Genomic DNA, 16,636 nt, shown 5'->3' with positions numbered 1-16,636 from the left:
AAAGACATGTTTGGCGAAGGGGTGGACGAAATGGGTGAAGGGGAGTGGGAGACCCAGGCTTCCAGTGATGGAATGAATAAGTCATGGGGATGAAAGGCACAGCACAGGGAATATAGTCAATGGTATTTTAATAGTGCTGCATGGTGAAGATGGTAGTCACACTCGTGGTGAGCACAGGAAAATGTAGAGTTGTTGAATCACTATGTTGTATACCTGAAACTCATGTAACATTCTGTGTCAGCTATACGCAAATAAAAGCAGTTTTTCCCCAGGGTTCCAAATAAGGCAGGATGATTGATTGATTGATTGATTGATTAGATCAACTGATTGATTAGAGGTGACTAAGAGGACAGGTTCTGGAGTCAAGAACACCAGCTCTGCCATGTACAGGCTGTGTGACCTTGGCCAGGTTACATGGTCTCTCTGTGCTTCAGTTTCCTTGGCTGGGAAGTGCTAATAATAGTTGTACTTGCCTCATAGGTTTGAGGTAAGAATTATTCAAAACAGAGCCTCGCATATAACTACTCAAATAAATTAGTATGTTACCACTCTGGACCCACAATTTCTGCCCCAGGAAAAGTAACAAAAGGAGTCAGAACAAAAACCCCCTGTGAAATACTCCGAAAAGTCCCAGGAGGTGGGCTGTGGATTCTGAGCAAAAATTCTGTTCAGAAAACCTCTAACATGAAAGACAAAACCACAATAAACAAACAGAAAATAATTATCCTGATGGAACAGACATGATGTTGTGTGCAAAAAAATCAAGGAAACTATCATTAATCTCCTCAGAGAGTTAAATAAAATATTACTTCTGTGCAAAAAGAATTGTGGCTATAATTGAGGAGAAATCAACAAATAAGGGGCGCCTGGGTGGCTCAGTGGATTAAAGCCTCTGCCTTCGGCTCAGGTCATGGTCCCGAGGTCCTGGGATCGAGGATCGAGCCCCACATCGGACTCTCTGCTCCGCGGGGAGTCTGCTTTCTCCTCTCTCTCTCTGCCTGCCTCTCTGCCTACTTGTGATCTCTGCCTGTCAAATAAATAAATAAAATCTTAAAAAAAAAAAGAAAAAGAAATCAACAAATAAGAAAGATCTCTGGGAAAATAAAAATATAGATTTTTTTAAAAGCCAATAGAAAGATTGAAGGTAAAGTTGGAGAAGTTCCACAGAAAGTAGAATGAAAAGGAAAATTTGCACAACAGAAGAAAGTTGTTTTTTTTTTTTTTTTTAATGGTGGCTCATGACAGCAACAGCTAGCTCATAAAAAGACAATCAAGAAAAGAGTAGAGAAGTGATTGTTAAAGTAATACCACAACAAACTTTTCTGGAGCTGAAGAACAAGGACATCTAGAATGAAAAGATTATCATATGCCTGGGACAATGAGCAACAACAAAAAAAAGATCTCCGGGAAAATGAAGTCATCATCTTCAATTCCAGGCTGCGAGTGATAAGGAAAAGATCATGAATGTTTCAGGTAGAACATGCAGATTATACGAATGACCAAGAAAGCAATTAGATTTCTCAAAAGCAGCAAGAGAAGCTAGAGGGTAATGGGAATATGTCTTCAAAGTGTTGAGAAAAAAATGATTTTCAACCTAAAATTCTATATGCAACCCGACTGTCAGTCAAGTGTGATCATTGAATAAAGCCATTTTCAAACATGAAGGACATTGACTGTTGACAGAGTTGACTTAAGGAAAACTTTGAGAGGTTCATACAGCTTTTTGAGGATGTAGATTTGGATGTTCAAGGAGAACAAATCAAGTGGAAAAACAAGGCAATTATTAACTCCAGGAAAAAGAAAAAGTTGCACAAGAAAGGATACTTCTTGGGTCAGTATTGAATAAAATTTACTTAGTTATAATAATGAAAACATTGAGGAGTGCCTGGGTGGCTCAGTGGGTTAAAGCCTCTGCCTTCGGCTCAGGTCATGATCCCGGGGTCCTGGGATCGAGATCCACATCCGGATCTCTGCTCAGCAGGGAACCTGCTTCCCTTCCTCTCTCTCTGCCTGCCTCTCTGCCTACTTGTGATCTCTGTCTGTCAAATAAATAAATTAAAAAAATAATGAAAACATTGAGTGTGTACTTAACTAAACATTGTGATATATTAAGATGATGGAGGACATGATACAGGAATGTTTGAGATGAAAGCCTTCACTCATAATAAGTAATCAACAGATAATCTCTAAAATGAATGAATCAAAATCTTGCAGAATAGATTTATTATTTAAATATATGTAAGTATATATATGAGGAGAATAAGGGACTGCAGTTTTTTGTTATTGGTATTTTTGCACTAATTGGTTGTTTAAAAAAATAATTAAAAAAAAAAGAAGACCTAGGCCAAACTAGGAAACGTATCATAACTTTGGCAGGTTCTGAAGCACTGAAATTTAAAGAAAGTAAATCGTGATGAGATAAAAATACCTTGCCTTGGTATTATGTGTTTTTACTTTTCAAAAATGCTGTGATAACCTTAGTAGCAATGAGTACAACTAATGCCCAAATTCTAGTTTCTAAATGCCTTTCCTTACTAAAAGGAATCAGAGCTCTTTAGAGGAATGGCAGATTCCAGGGCTGGTGCAGGGAAGGTATAAGGTGAACTTTTTGTGCCAGAAAGCAAGAACATGGTCAGAGACTAATAGGGACACATTAAAATGACCCAAAGCTAGTTTAAAGGGCTCCCCAGGCCACCGTTAGGACAATTTGATCATTAAAAACACTAATGACTGTAACCTATTGTAAATCATTGAATAAATAAAATCCAAGAGTTCATAATGACTATCAAAAAAAGAGAGGGGGGTGGTGTCTGGCTAACTCAGTCAATGAAGCATCCAACTCTCTCTCTCTTTTTTTTAAGATTTCATTTATTTATTTGAGAAAGAGAGAGAGAGTGAGAGGGAACATGTGAGGGGAGGTCAGAGGGAGAAGCAGACTCACAGCGGAGCTGGGAGCCCGATGTGGGACTCGATCCCAGCACTCTGGGATCATGACCTGAGCCGAAGGCAGTGGCTTAACCAACTGAGCCATCCAACTCTTGACCTCAGGATTGTAAATTCAAGCCCCATGTTGGGTGTAGAGATTACTTAAATAAAATCTTTGGGGCACCTGGGTGGCTCATTCAGTTAAGCATCTGACTCTTGATCTCAGCTCAGGTCTGGATATCAGGGTCATGAGTTCAAGCCCCGTGTTAGGCTCCATACTGGGTTTGGAGCCTACTTGATAAATGTTTTTTTAATTTAAAGAAAAAGGAGAGAGAGAAAACAAAATTCTTGTGTTAACACTGGAGGTAATTATTACGTCAACCTATTCTGAAAATTGATAAAAAGTAAGTATTTAGAAGGAATTGTAGTTCATCCCCAGCTGGTGAAGGAAAGCTCTTCTTTACACAGGAATGTAGAGGGAATGATAGCATTTTAAAATTTGCCATTTTGCAACCCCAGTGAAGGTACTGAACCAGGCAAATATTGTCAGTGGATGCAAATCCATTAAGTGAAAGTTTGTAGGCCAATGGGATATTGGCCTGTGCCCAAGTATCACCCAGAGATTACTTGCAAATTGCAGAGAGGGAAAATACGCTTTTTCTGGAGAGATCTGGTGGTCACAGTCCTTTTTTTTTTTTTTTAAGATTTTATTTATTTATTTGACAGACAGAGATCTCAAGTAGGCAGAGAGGCAGGCAGAGAGAGGAAGGGAAGCAGACTCCCCACTGAGCAGAGAGCCCGATGTGGGGCTCGATTCCAGGACCCCGAGATCGTGACCCCAGGTGAAGGCAGAGGCTTTAAGCCACTGAGCCACCCAGGCGCCCCTGGTGGTCACAGTCTTAACCAAAAATCTAACTTAGCATCACTGAGAGCGAGGCAACCAGGCATTATGTGTCCCTGACCGGATGCAATGAAACAGACATGCCTTTACTCACAAAGTGTTCTCACCATTGTGTCTAACCTAAAGTGATCATGTCTTTAAACCTAACTTTCTGTACGCAGGAAAAATAGGGGAGAGAGGAATGAGCTAAATAATGCCAGGAGGAACCAACCAAATGAATCTAAAGTGTACAACATTTTAGATATTTTAAAAATATCTTTATTTTAAAGTCAGATGTCTTTAAAAAGTCAGTATCCTGGAGGGGGAGATTCTTCTAGATTTAAAATGACTAAGGGAGGGGTGTCTGGGTGGCTCAGTAGGTTAAAGCTTCTGCCTTTGGCTCAGGTCATGATCTCAGGGTCCTGGGATCAAGCGCTGCATCTGGCTCTCTGCTCAGCAGGGAGCCTGCTTCCCTTCCTCTCTCTGCCTCTCTGCCTACTTGTGGTCTCTGTCAAATAAATAAACAAAATCTTTAAAAAAATTTTTTAGAGAAATCTAAGTCAGACCTAGACCAGTTGGAGAGGCAGCTTCTAATGTCGGTGGAACCAAAAAACACAGGGACTAAGAGAAAAGTAAATCTTGAAGTTACTCTTATTTAAATACTTTCATTATCTTGGTATTTCTTGTAGTGTTCAAGAATGCATTTAGAGTTCCATTCTGTACACTTTCTGGAGCTGGCAGAGCTGGAAATCTGAGGGGGGAAGGGGAGGTGAGGCGGCGTGGACTAGTAAGTGGGGTGAGAACTGGGGCCCGTTCCCAGGTACTCTGGTTCCCTGCCCAGTGTCCTTTCCTTCCAGTTGAGAATCCTCATCCTTATACGGGAAGCCACCACCCCAAAGAGCTATTAGGGAGCCCCTTAGTCCCTCAGCATCTTCCTAGCACTGGCACCCATGTGCTTTATTTAGGTCTCCCGGGATCATCTTCTAAATTAACGCTCTGTCCCTGGATTCTGGACCACTCCATGCCCATGGTGGCTGGCCTTCATTTTTCTTTTCTTTTTTTTTTTTTTTAAGATTTTTAAATTATTTATTTGACAGAGAGAGAGAGAGAGAGCACAAGTAGGCAGAGAGGCAGGCATCGGTGTGGGGTGGGGGAGCAGGCTCTCCACTGAGCAGAGAGCCTGACAAGGGGCTCGATCCCAGGACCCTGGGATCATGACCTGAGCCGAAGGCAGAGGCTTTAACCCACTGAGCCACCCAGGCGCCCCTGGCCTTCATTTTTCTTGTGCGTCTTTTACATTGTAGTTTTGGCACAATGCTGGATGAGGCGTGAGAGCTCCGTCTATCTTTTCTGACCTATTGTCTTCAGAAAGCACTTAATAAATGCTCAGAAGAGGGGCGCCTGGTTGACTCAGTGGGTTAAGCCTCCGCCTTTGGCTCAGGTCAGGATCTCAGAGTCCTGGCATGAAGCCCCATATCGGGCTCTCTGCTCCGCAGGGGGCCTGCTCCCCTCTCTCTCTCTGCCTGCCTCTCTGCCTACTTGTGATCTCTTTCTCTGTGTCAAATAAATAAATCTTTTAAAATAATAAATAAATAAATAAATGCTCAGGAGAGAAGAGATGGGTAAGAACAGATATGTTTGGCTTTCTAACAATCCTCAAGCTTAACGTATAAGGGCTATGAACAAAGAAACAAACAAACCAGGAGAACTTACAAAACACATTTTAAGGAAGCAGAACGTTTACCAATCATGACTGCAGGGCTGAAACCCAGAGATGAGCTCCAGCTAGAGCAGGAGGACTCCACTGTTCAGCCTCCCTCTGACCTTATCATTAATTCTCTTCCTAAAGGAGTGTTTGTTCTCTTCAACACTGTGTTTGCTGGCCTGAAACTTCTGGGGGAAGGGACAGCTTTTGTGGTTTTGTCCCTGTTTGATTTTTCTCCAGTTTCTGCATACCCTGCTCCTCCCACCTATGGCTGGTCTCCAAGGCCCACAGAGCTGCCCACACCAAATGCCTCAGTCTCAATCATGGCACAGAGAACATGTGGCCCAGGAACACAGCTTCAGGGATAGATAGACCTGGAAGAGGAATTTATAGCTGGGTGACGCATTTGGGGATCTGTTTGACCTCAGGTGACTCTCACGGCCTCTGAGCCTGTTTCTTTTGCAGAGTGGAGAGATAATAAAACGAACTTTTTTTTTAATTTTAAATTTTTTATTTTTTTTTTAAGATTTTATTTATTTGATAGACAGAGATCACAGGTAGGCAGAGAGGCAGGCAGAGAGAGAATAAGGGAAGCAGGCTCCCTGCAGAGCAGAGAGCCCGATGAGGGCTCCATCCCAGGAGCCTGGGATCACTACCTGAGCCAAAGGCAGAGGCTTCAACCCACTGAGCCACCCAGGCACCCCATAAAACGAGCTTCTCCCCCCAAAATGGCTGAGTGGATGAGTTCAGATGACCCAGGCCTCCATGATTCATCCGGTGCTTCAAAATGTTAGTGACCATCGGGGCCCATGTGCCCAAACTCTGCTGTCCTCTGTGTGCTGGGCCGCCCCGAGGCTGGTAAAGGATCCGCAATCTGTCTTCCTCCACGCTCTCTTCCCTTATCTCTGAAAATTGACTCAGCCGTTATCTGGTTAGCAGAAACAGCACCCACCCGGACTTGCCCTTGCCCGTCTTAGTGTTTATTCCCTAGGAGGCTGTCCGGGGAGGCCGTGGAGCTCCTCCACTCCGGAGTCAGACTGCCTGGGTTCAAATCCCAGTCCCACCATTGACTGGCCCTGTGGGGTTGGGCAGGGCCTGTCCTATTACAGGAAAAGCACGGTGTTATTATTAGAGGCCTGGAGCTGGAGTATGTTACCATTAGAGTTAGGGTTCAAATCCCAGGTTCGCCATTTACTGCCTGGGTGACCTCATGCAAGATACTTAACCTCTGTGTGCCTCAGTTTTCTCCTCACCTGTACATGCGAATTTTATCAATAGTACCTTCCGTACACGAGACTATCGAGGTAGATGGTAGGCGCTATCATTTGTTTGTTTGAAATAAAGTCATTCTCTCCAGGTGTGGAGCTTGCCTAGGGGAGTGGGGAGAGGATGCACCCGGCTGGCTTTTTAAACAAAGGTTGCACGACTTTCCGGCTCTCTCCTGCCTCTCCGGCTCTCTCCTGCCTCTCCAAAGTCAGGAAGACCCGGGACCCGGCTCCCCGCCCCCGTCTGGCACCGCCCCCTTCTGGCCCCGCCCCGCCCCTCCCCGCCCCACCTCACCTGGTCCCGCCCCGTCCCTCCTAGTCCTGCCCCTGAGCTAGTCTCGCGTATTTTCAGAGTGCGCGAGCTCGGGCCGGGACCGGGGGCCGACGGTTAGTCCGGCGAAGCCATCTGCTACGCTACGTGGGGGGAGCCAACAGTCTAGGCTTCCTTGTTTTTTCAGTTTTTGGGTTTTCTCGCCCAGGTTTTTGGTCATATTATAGCGTTAAGTCCTCCCCGTTTGCTCAGTCTCTCAGCAGGGAGCGCTGCCTCTCTGGGAGAAGGTCATTGTGCCTCCGTGCGGCGTCCTTCCCCTCCTGACGCGGAGCCGGTGGGAGAAGACGACGGCCGGCGGGGGGAGGAGGCGGCCCTAGCGCCATTTTGTGGGAGCGAAGCGGTAGCTGGGCTGCTCCTGGATCCCTCGCTGCTTCGGTTTCCCTGTCGGGCTTCCTAGCAGCGGCCTAGCGGGTGAGTCGCGAACGCTTCTCACTGAGGACACCCTGGGCGTCTCGGCTCCCGCGCTGCGCGGCCCGAGGCGGACGCAGCGGGTTCCGCCCTCGCCCCGGGAAGGGAGCCGTGGGGCCGGGCCTGCCTCGTCCTGCCTGAGCGGCCTCGCGCGGGCGCGTCGTTAGGGCCCGGCGCGGGGTGGCAGCCGGCGCCGGAGCAGGGACAATTGGCCCGCGGTGCCGTGCAGCCCGAGGCGGAGCTTTGGCCTGGCCTCCGGCCCGAGCCGTGCCCTGGGCCTCCAGCATCCGGCACGCCGGGGGACCCCAGCAGCCTAGGCCCTGGGTCCCCGCGTCTGTACCTCGGGCCGCGCTTAAAAACTCCTCCCTCGGCCCCCACGCACTGGCTTCTGGGAGGTGGCGGCCCGCGTCGCTAAGGACCTGTCGTCGCTGTCCTTGGCTCAAGTTTGGGGAGCTCCCCCCGGAAGTCCCCCAATGAGGAACAGGGAGGAACTTTTTTCCTGCTCTCTCCTCCTGCTCACTGTTTGCGTTCCTCCTCGACACGGCTTCTGCATCGCGTTCTTAGGGACGTGTGCTCTGATCCCCACACATGTCTCAGCGTAGGTTCTCCTCGGCCCCCCAGGATGATTGACTTCTTTCTAGTGGCATATAGCACAGCTGTAATAAATGAATAGCTTGTTTGCTGTCATCTCTGCTCCCCTTCCTCCCCGCCACGCCCCTTGTCACCAGCGTGCTCCGTGGGACTGACGGGTTCCCTTTGCAGCATCTGATGCATGGCGGGCACTGGGCACGTGTCTATCGCGGGAATGAACTCACAAGGCACTGTCCTTGCCTTGGCCTCGTTTCAGTGATCACCCACACCTCTAAGAACCCGAACCCTAAAGTTCTTCTAGAAGTCCTAGAACGTTGGCGCGGTAGTGTGTGGTGTGTGTTCGGGTGATTTTTAAGGAAACGGTCTTCCACCTGAGTGTATGTCATTAACATGTCTTTTCCCTTTAAGAAAGATAAGAAAAGATGTCCGAGTATATTCGGGTAACTGAAGATGAGAATGACGAGCCCATTGAAATACCATCAGAAGACGACGGGACAGTGCTGCTGTCCACGGTTACAGCCCAGTTTCCCGGCGCTTGTGGGCTGCGCTACCGGAATCCAGTGTCGCAGTGTATGAGAGGTGTCCGGCTAGTGGAAGGAATTCTGCATGCCCCCGATGCTGGCTGGGGGAACCTGGTGTATGTTGTCAACTATCCCAAAGGTTTGTTGCCATTTGCTTTTGCAGTTCTAAACTGTGGTGTTTGTGTCTCCTCTGAGTTGGTGCAGCGCCTCATGTCACGGTGAAACCTCTCCTGTAACCCCAGTATTTATTTAAACTTTACTAATAGACTGGTTTGGAACGTCTCTAGTCTAAATTAGTGAAAAGTGGAGATAGAGAATGTTTTTCTAAAGAGAAAGCTATGTATTTAATTATCTGGACAAATATGCCAAGTTAATGCTGAATTTAAAGAAAACTAAGACTGTTTTGTGAAGATCAGTCTTTTGTCAATAGATTCTTTCAAAGTGCCCGATACTTAGTTCTGGTTTTTGTCCTTGCAAGCTTATATCATTGGTTCAGTTAATCTGATTTTTCCCTCCTTAAAGGATAATCAGTTGCAGGAATCCAAATCTTGAATTAGTGCACTTTTAATTTGGGGTTTTGGTCTTATTCTCATTGCCACTTAACACTGGTGTTCTAGATCTAAAAAAAAAAAAGCATTAAGTTTGTGGAGGAAACAGGTACATTTTGGTAGTAAGAATTTGCTTTAGTTACTTTTGCAGTGTTACTTTTATTATAACTCGGTGTTGCAAAAAGTTTCCTGTTTGATTAGTATACAAGACTTTGCCTTTCACTTTGAGAACATTTTTAACAGTATCAAGTTAGTTTTTCTTTAGTATGCTGTTACCCGAATCTGAAATGTTGTTTAGATCCAGATAGGTCTGTGTGGGTTCATCAGTTGTAACAAATGTACCGTCATGGATGGGGCAGGAATATCATGATCATGGGGGAAGTTGTGCACCTGTGGAGGTAAAAGGGGAGGTGTGGGAGATCTCTGCCTTCCTTTCCACTTTGCTCTGGACTTAAAACTGCTCTAAAAAATAAAGTCTAGGGTTGCCTGGGTGGCTCAATCTGTTGGGCGTCTGCCTTCAGCTCAAGTTGTGATCTCCAGGCCCTGGGATGGAGCCCAGCATCAGGCTCTCTGGTCAGTGGGGAGTCTGCTTCTCCCTCTCACTCTCCCACTGTGCGCGTGTGCGTTCACTCTCTCTCAAAAAAAAAAAAAAAAAAAAAAAAAAAAAAAAAAAAAAAAAAAATGAAAATGAAAAAATCTGTAAAATTAAAGATAGTCTATTTCTTAAAATTCATTCAGTTCTTCCACTTCCTTTCTGAATACTGTTTTTTAAAAATAACCTAAGACTTTTTTTTTAATACAAAATCAACATGAGTTCATGGTTGAATGCTTAGAAAAGAAAGAAAAAGAAAATTGAAGTCACCCTTGAATACACAGCTGGAGATAAAAGTTGGATCGTTTTTTGGTATATAACTTTTTAAAGTTGTAGGCATTAAAGTAATTAAGCAACTCTAATAGGCACAAAGTGTAGCATGCCTTTTTAGCCTGTTTTTTCCCCCTTACTATGTTTTTAGAGTCAGAGTGAAGTAGGATTATTTTTGTTTTGCTGTGCCTTTTGAGTGGGGAGAACAAACCATCATAATCTTAAGATCACACAAAACCAGAGGTGCCTTCGCACCAGCAAAGCCCCTCAGCCACTTCCCCAGTTCCTCCGTCTGTCTGGGAGAGCTGACGTCACTCTGCGAAAGTTTTCAATATCTTATTCTTAGAATCTTTTTGCTTATTGTTGTTAGGTGTAGGAGCTGATGTGTTTTAAGACATGTTAAGTGAGGAGTTCTGAAAGGTTTTTGCTCATTTTGTTTAGATAACAAAAGAAAAATGGATGAGACAGATGCTTCATCAGCAGTGAAAGTGAAAAGAGCTGTCCAGAAAACGTCTGATTTAATAGTGTTGGGTCTTCCATGGAAAACGACTGAACAGGATCTAAAAGAATATTTTAGTACCTTTGGAGAAGTTCTCATGGTTCAGGTAAACTTTGATTTCATAGAACGATTTTTCTCTTCCCATGAATGAACATCCAGAATTCCTATCGTTTGGTGACACTGCCTGCCCTTCGTGCCCAGCAGACAGTATTTTTGTGTTTATTACATGCATACATAAGGGAGGCCGAAAAGAAATACGGGTTGCGATGCCTGGCGGGCTCAGTGGATAGAGTACACAACTCTTGATCTCAGGGTTGTGAGTTCAAGCCCCATGTTGGGCCTAGAGCCTACTTAAACAAAAACCAAACTTGGGTTATACTATTTCCCATTATGCATATAGCCTATATTTTTGCCTTTGATGTTATAAAATCCTGCTGCATAAAGGCTCAAGGGCCTGTTTTTCTTTTTTTTAAGATTTTAATTTTTCGAGACAGAGCATGCACAAGAGTGGGGGTAGGGGCAAGGGGAGAGGGAGAAGCAGACTCCCCACTGAGCAGGGAGCCCAATGCAGGGCTTGATACCACAACCCTGAGATTATAACCTGGGCTGAAGACAGGTGTTTAACTGACTGAGCCACCCAGGTGCCCATAGCCTATTTCTTTGTAACTTACATTGCTGGGAGACCAAAAAGCACTTATTTTTAAAGGTGGGGGGACTTGGCTGGTTCATTTGGGGGAGCATGTGACTCTTGATCTCAGGGTTGTGAGATGGAACCCCACATTGGGTAGCGAGATTACTAAAATAAACTCTAAAAAGAAAAATACTTTTTTTCTGCTTTTCCCACTTAGGATTTGTAAATATTAGATCTAATATATCTTTGCATTCTAAAACATTTTGTTAAAATTCTGTTTTGTGACATGATTAACTGTTAATATGGTCTAGATTCAATGTTTATCCTCCTCTTTTTTACCTCAAGAATAATTTGGTGTAAGTTTTACTTTGTTTTATTTATTTATTTATTTTTTAAGATTTTATTTAGTCATTTGATAGGGAACACAAGCAGGGGGAGTGGGAGAGGAAGAAACAGGCCTCCTGCTGAGTAGGGAGCCCAACCTGGGGCTCAATTCCATCATGACCTGAGCTGAAGGCAGACACTTGAACGACTTGGTTTAAATTTTAATTGAGCAACTCCCGTCAAAGTGAATCCATTCAAATTACCAAGGAACTGATTTGGGGGGGGGGGTCTAGTCAATTTCATTGGTTTTTGGGGTTTTTTTTTCTCCCTAGGTCAAGAAGGATATTAAAACTGGTCATTCAAAGGGGTTTGGCTTTGTTCGTTTTACGGAATATGAAACCCAGGTTAAAGTAATGTCACAGCGGCATATGATAGATGGACGGTGGTGTGACTGTAAACTTCCTAATTCTAAGGTACTTTGCTCTTTTTTCCCTGTGCTTTGGGACTTTTTGCTGACAAACTCCCTTAGAAGACATTGTAAAATGACACATAAAATGCACTTGGAAAAGGTGGTGGCTGGTGGATTCCTGAAACCTTTTGCCTTGTTAAAGCCTTAGTACCTGCATGTGTGCTGAATATTTTGTTTGAAATCTTTGGTTTATCATCCCTCTAAACTAAAAGTTTTTTGTTTTATTCTTTTTCTTGTTATTTTTAGTGAGTGAACAGTTTCTTACGTAGATACACATTAAAACGCAAGGACAGTCAGAATACCTTAATCTTATCATGAAGGCCTGACTGGTTTCGGACAAGCAGGACTGACTAGGAGAGTCAGCGTCTTTGCCAGGGCATTTCTGTCATTGGCTTTCCTTAATCCAAATAGATAGTCGTGAACTTCAAACTTTAAAATGTGGGGGCCACTGGCAGGCTCAGTTGGTAGAGTGTGTGACTCTTGATCTGAGAGTTGTGAATTCAAGCCCCGTGCTGGGTGCAGAGAAAACTTAAAAATTAGGTTTTTTTAAAAAATAAAATGTTTTTCCTCACCGAAGTTTTCAAAAGATGTGCTGGTGCAGAAAACTGAGAAGGTACCTACTTCGTTAATGACTAAGAGAAAAGGCAGGTAACTTTTGTTAGATCCTCTTTTCTTGGCTCGTAGAATATTTCTCATAGTTTTCTTTTCTTTCGACTCGCCCAGCAAAGCCCGGATGAGCCTCTGAGAAGCAGGAAGGTGTTCGTCGGGCGCTGCACGGAGGACATGACCGCCGACGAGCTGCGCCAGTTCTTCTGCCAGTACGGGGAAGTGGTAGACGTCTTCATTCCCAAACCGTTCAGGGCCTTTGCCTTTGTTACGTTTGCAGACGATCAGGTATTTTTCTCTTTAATAATTTTGTCCCAACTCTGTTAGGTAATTGTCTTGAACTTCTCCCACGCCGCCAGTTGCCGTCCTTAGCTGAGCTATGGGATAGGTGGGTCTAGATGGTCATGATAAACCCTTGCGGTACTTTTTCAGTGTGAGGCAGTTAACTCGGAGAGCTCTGTTTTTTTGAGAATAAGCTGGCAGATCCCTGCTGCCTTCCCAGAGCTAAAGGCGGTTTTGTGGGTTTGAGTGAAATGAGCGGTCGTTGCTTATTTGTCCGCCCGCTTAGACAGTGGCTTGAAATCTAAGTGTTATTGCTACCTTGACGCGTGAGTCAGTGGTTTAATCTCCCTTATCTACGCCCCTTATTTCTTACAGGTTGCCCAGTCTCTTTGCGGAGAGGACTTGATCATTAAAGGAATCAGCGTACACATATCCAATGCTGAACCTAAGCACAATAGCAATAGACAGTTAGAAAGAAGTGGAAGATTCGGTGGTAATCCAGGTGGCTTTGGGAATCAGGGTGGGTTTGGTAACAGTAGAGGGGGTGGGGCTGGCCTGGGGAACAATCAAGGAAGTAATATGGGCGGAGGGATGAACTTCGGTGCTTTCAGCATTAATCCAGCGATGATGGCTGCGGCCCAGGCAGCGCTACAGAGCAGCTGGGGCATGATGGGCATGCTGGCCAGTCAGCAGAACCAGTCGGGCCCGTCAGGGAACAACCAAAGCCAAGGCAACATGCAGAGGGAGCCAAATCAGGCCTTTGGTTCTGGAAATAACTCCTATAGCGGTTCTAATTCCGGCGCAGCCATTGGTTGGGGATCCGCATCGAACGCAGGGTCGGGCAGCGGTTTTAATGGAGGGTTTGGCTCAAGTATGGATTCCAAGTCTTCTGGCTGGGGGATGTAGAGAGGGGGCGGTAGAGACTGGTGGGAATTCAGATTTTTCTAAACACATGGTAAGTATATTGTAAGATACATATGTACTAAGAATTTTCAAAATTGGTTTGTTCAGTGTGGAGTATATTCAGCAGTATTTTTGACATTTTTCTTTAGAAAAAGAGGAAAAGCTAAAGGAATTTTATAAGTTTTGTTACATAAAGGGTTGAAATATTGAGTGTTTGAAAGTGAACTGCTGTTTGCCTGATGGGTAAAAACCAACACACTACAATTGATATCAAAAGGTTTCTCCTGTAATCTTTTATCCCTGGACTTGTCAAGTGAATTCTTTGCATGTTCAAATGGAAACCATTGGTTAGAACTACATTCTTTTCTCCTTGATTTAATTTGAACCCCGCCATATGGATTTTTCCCTTAGGAAAATCTCCTTCTTGGAGACGATGGTGTCACAGTGTTTGGTTCTTTTTGTTTTTGTTCTTGTTTTTTTAACACTTGTTTCCCTTCACATGCAAAAGTACAATATGAAGCCTTCATTTAATCTCTGCAGTTCATCTCATTTCAAATGTTTATGGAAGAAGCACTTCATTGAAAGTAGTGCTGTAAATGTTCCGCCATAGGAATGCTTCTGTCTGCACGCTTTCTCACTCAAGAACTCGTCAGCACGCTGCGCAGGCTGCGTCTTTGACGGTGGGTGTCCCATTTTTATCCGCTACTCTTTATTTCATGGAGTCGTATCAACGCTATGAACGCAAGGCTGTGATATGGATCCAGAAGGCTGTTTGAACTTTTGAAACCTTGTGTGGGATTGATGGTGGTGCCGAGGCATGAAAGGCTAGTATGAGCGAGAAAAGGAGAGAGCGCGTGCAGAGACTTGGTGGTGCATAATGGATATTTTTTAACTTGGCGAGATGTGTCTCTCAATCCTGTGGCTTTGGTGAGAGAGTGTGCAGAGAGCAATGATAGCAAATAATGTACGAATGTTTTTTGCATTCAAAGGACATCCACATCTGTTGGAAGACTAAGTGAGTTTTGTTCCTAGATGACCCACGTTAGCTGAATGTGTTAAGTGAAACGATTACTTGTACTTCCCCCACCCCTTTGTCAACTGCTGTGAATGCTGTATGGTGTGTGTTCTCTTCTGTTACTGATCTGTAAGTGTGGTCACGTGAACTGAAGCTGGTGGGGTGAGAACATGGACGAGCTTGTGGTGTGCTTTGCAGGAGTACTTGGAAGCAGAGTTCACCAGTGAGCTCGGGGTGTCGCAGAGAAGGGTGGAAGTTCTCATGTCTGTTAGCTACCCATAAGAATGCTGTTTGATGCAGTTTTGTGTCCTGTGCTTGGATGCTTTTTATAAGAGTTGTCAATGTTGGAAATTCTTAAATAAAACTGATTTAAATAATATGTGTCTTTGTTTTGCAGCCCTGAATGCAAAGAATTCATAGCAGTTAATTCCCCTTTTTTGACCCTTTTGAGATGGAACTTTCATAAAGTTTCTTGGCAATAGTTTATTTTGCTTCAAATAAACTTATTTGAAAAGTTGTCTCAAGTCAAATGGATTCATCACCTGTCATGCATTGACACCTGATACCCAGACTTAATTGCTATTTGTTCTTGCATTGTCCAAAGTGAAAGTTTTTTTTGTTTTTGGTTTTTTTTTTTGTTTTTTTGTTTTTTTCTTTTTAAATCTAGTTTTTAATAAGTCTGGGTGACCGCACCTAAAATGGTAAGCAGTACCCTCCGGCTTTTTACTAGTGCCTCTGTGCATTTGGGTGATGTTCTATTTACATGGCCTGTATAAATCTCCATTGGGACTCATGCCTTCTAAAAATATTCTTATTTGGGGGAGTGGGAAGAACTCTGTTAATTATTTTCAAATGCTTTGTAGCAAAGCATAGCAGTCGAAAAGAAGGGCATATCAGCACCTTCCTAGTTTGGGATTTCAAAAGTGGAATTAATTGCAGTAGGGATAAAGTAGAAGAAACCACAAATTATCTTGTGCCTGAAATCCATTACAGAGCCTGATAGCTTTAAGAACTAGCAGGGTGGGTTGTCTGTCTGGAAGTGTTAAGTGAAATGGGCTTTGTGCCCCACAAGTGGGGGACTAGAGTAAGGTCGAATAAAATCGTTTACAAACTCAGATTAGACTCTGACGATGCATTGTGAAGTATGTAAAAGCAATAATTACTGATTCTCTGTTGTACTTTTTATGTAACTGCAGTGAGAGTTGAGCTTGTTTTCTGATGGAAGAATGTGAACGGTTTTGTGTCGGTAGTTTTACCTGATGCCCTTATCTGGTCAGATGATGATAAATAGGTCTGTCATTCTGAAGTTACGTGTGTGAGACTTTTAGAAACGAAGTCGTCCTTTAGACTTGTGATCGCCACGTTGTTTCGCTATTCAGTTTCCTCTGTAAAAGGATCTTGCATTGTTTGAATTTTTTTTTCTGCATCTAAATTGCATGATTTCCAAACCCTGTACCATCTGAATTTTGCATTTTAGCACTTGCACTATTACTCAGCAGCAGTAACATGGTAACACTTAAAATGGTATTCGGGGACCTCCAAAGACTAAACTGTCAAGCCTGCAAGGAGCCCAGGGGTAAGTTCACTTGTCGATGGCATGGTTTTGATCCCTTATTTACACTTGTTGTCAATCTAGTTACCAGTCTTAGAAGGCTCTCGATGTGGAGCAGCCTTCTGCTAACATGTTTGTGGTACCAGGAGCTGTGGGTATTTAATTCTACCCTAGAAAAAAGAGAAACAAAGAAAACGAAGTCTAGAAGTAAACTATTTGACAAAGATTTGTTTTTAAAAGTCTGTTTGGTCATCTCAGTGCGTTCATTCTCAAAACTTTTTGAACCAGTTGAATAAAAAATTTGTTGTCACCACAGTTT

General features: G+C 44.0%; 1 protein-coding gene across 3 annotated transcripts; it reads left to right on the top strand.

The window, feature by feature from the left end:
• Positions 1-7,417: 7,417 nt before the first annotated feature.
• Positions 7,418-16,632, top strand: LOC111154646 (TAR DNA-binding protein 43). 3 transcript variants are annotated; one of them, XM_022514412.1, is made up of 8 exons: positions 7,418-7,517; positions 8,514-8,765; positions 10,478-10,641; positions 11,823-11,963; positions 12,683-12,853; positions 13,223-13,349; positions 14,361-14,430; positions 14,964-16,632. In XM_022514412.1, the coding sequence occupies exons 2-7, from the start codon at positions 8,528-8,530 to the stop codon at positions 14,426-14,428; spliced, it is 909 nt and encodes a 302-aa protein (XP_022370120.1). In that variant the 5' UTR covers positions 7,418-7,517; positions 8,514-8,527; the 3' UTR covers positions 14,429-14,430; positions 14,964-16,632. The 3 variants fall into 3 exon arrangements, with proteins under 3 accessions (XP_022370120.1, XP_022370119.1, XP_022370118.1); XM_022514411.1 differs by having other exon boundaries at positions 7,419-7,517; positions 8,518-8,765; positions 13,223-16,632; XM_022514410.1 differs by having other exon boundaries at positions 7,419-7,517; positions 13,223-16,632.
• The last annotated feature ends 4 nt before the right edge of the window (positions 16,633-16,636 follow it).

The sequence above is a fragment of the Enhydra lutris genome, unplaced genomic scaffold (genome assembly GCF_002288905.1).
Source record: "Enhydra lutris kenyoni isolate GAN:26980312 unplaced genomic scaffold, ASM228890v2 scaffoldscaffold38, whole genome shotgun sequence".
NCBI classification, from domain to species: Eukaryota; Metazoa; Chordata; class Mammalia; order Carnivora; family Mustelidae; genus Enhydra; species Enhydra lutris.
This window is presented reverse-complemented; position numbering and strand designations above follow the sequence as displayed.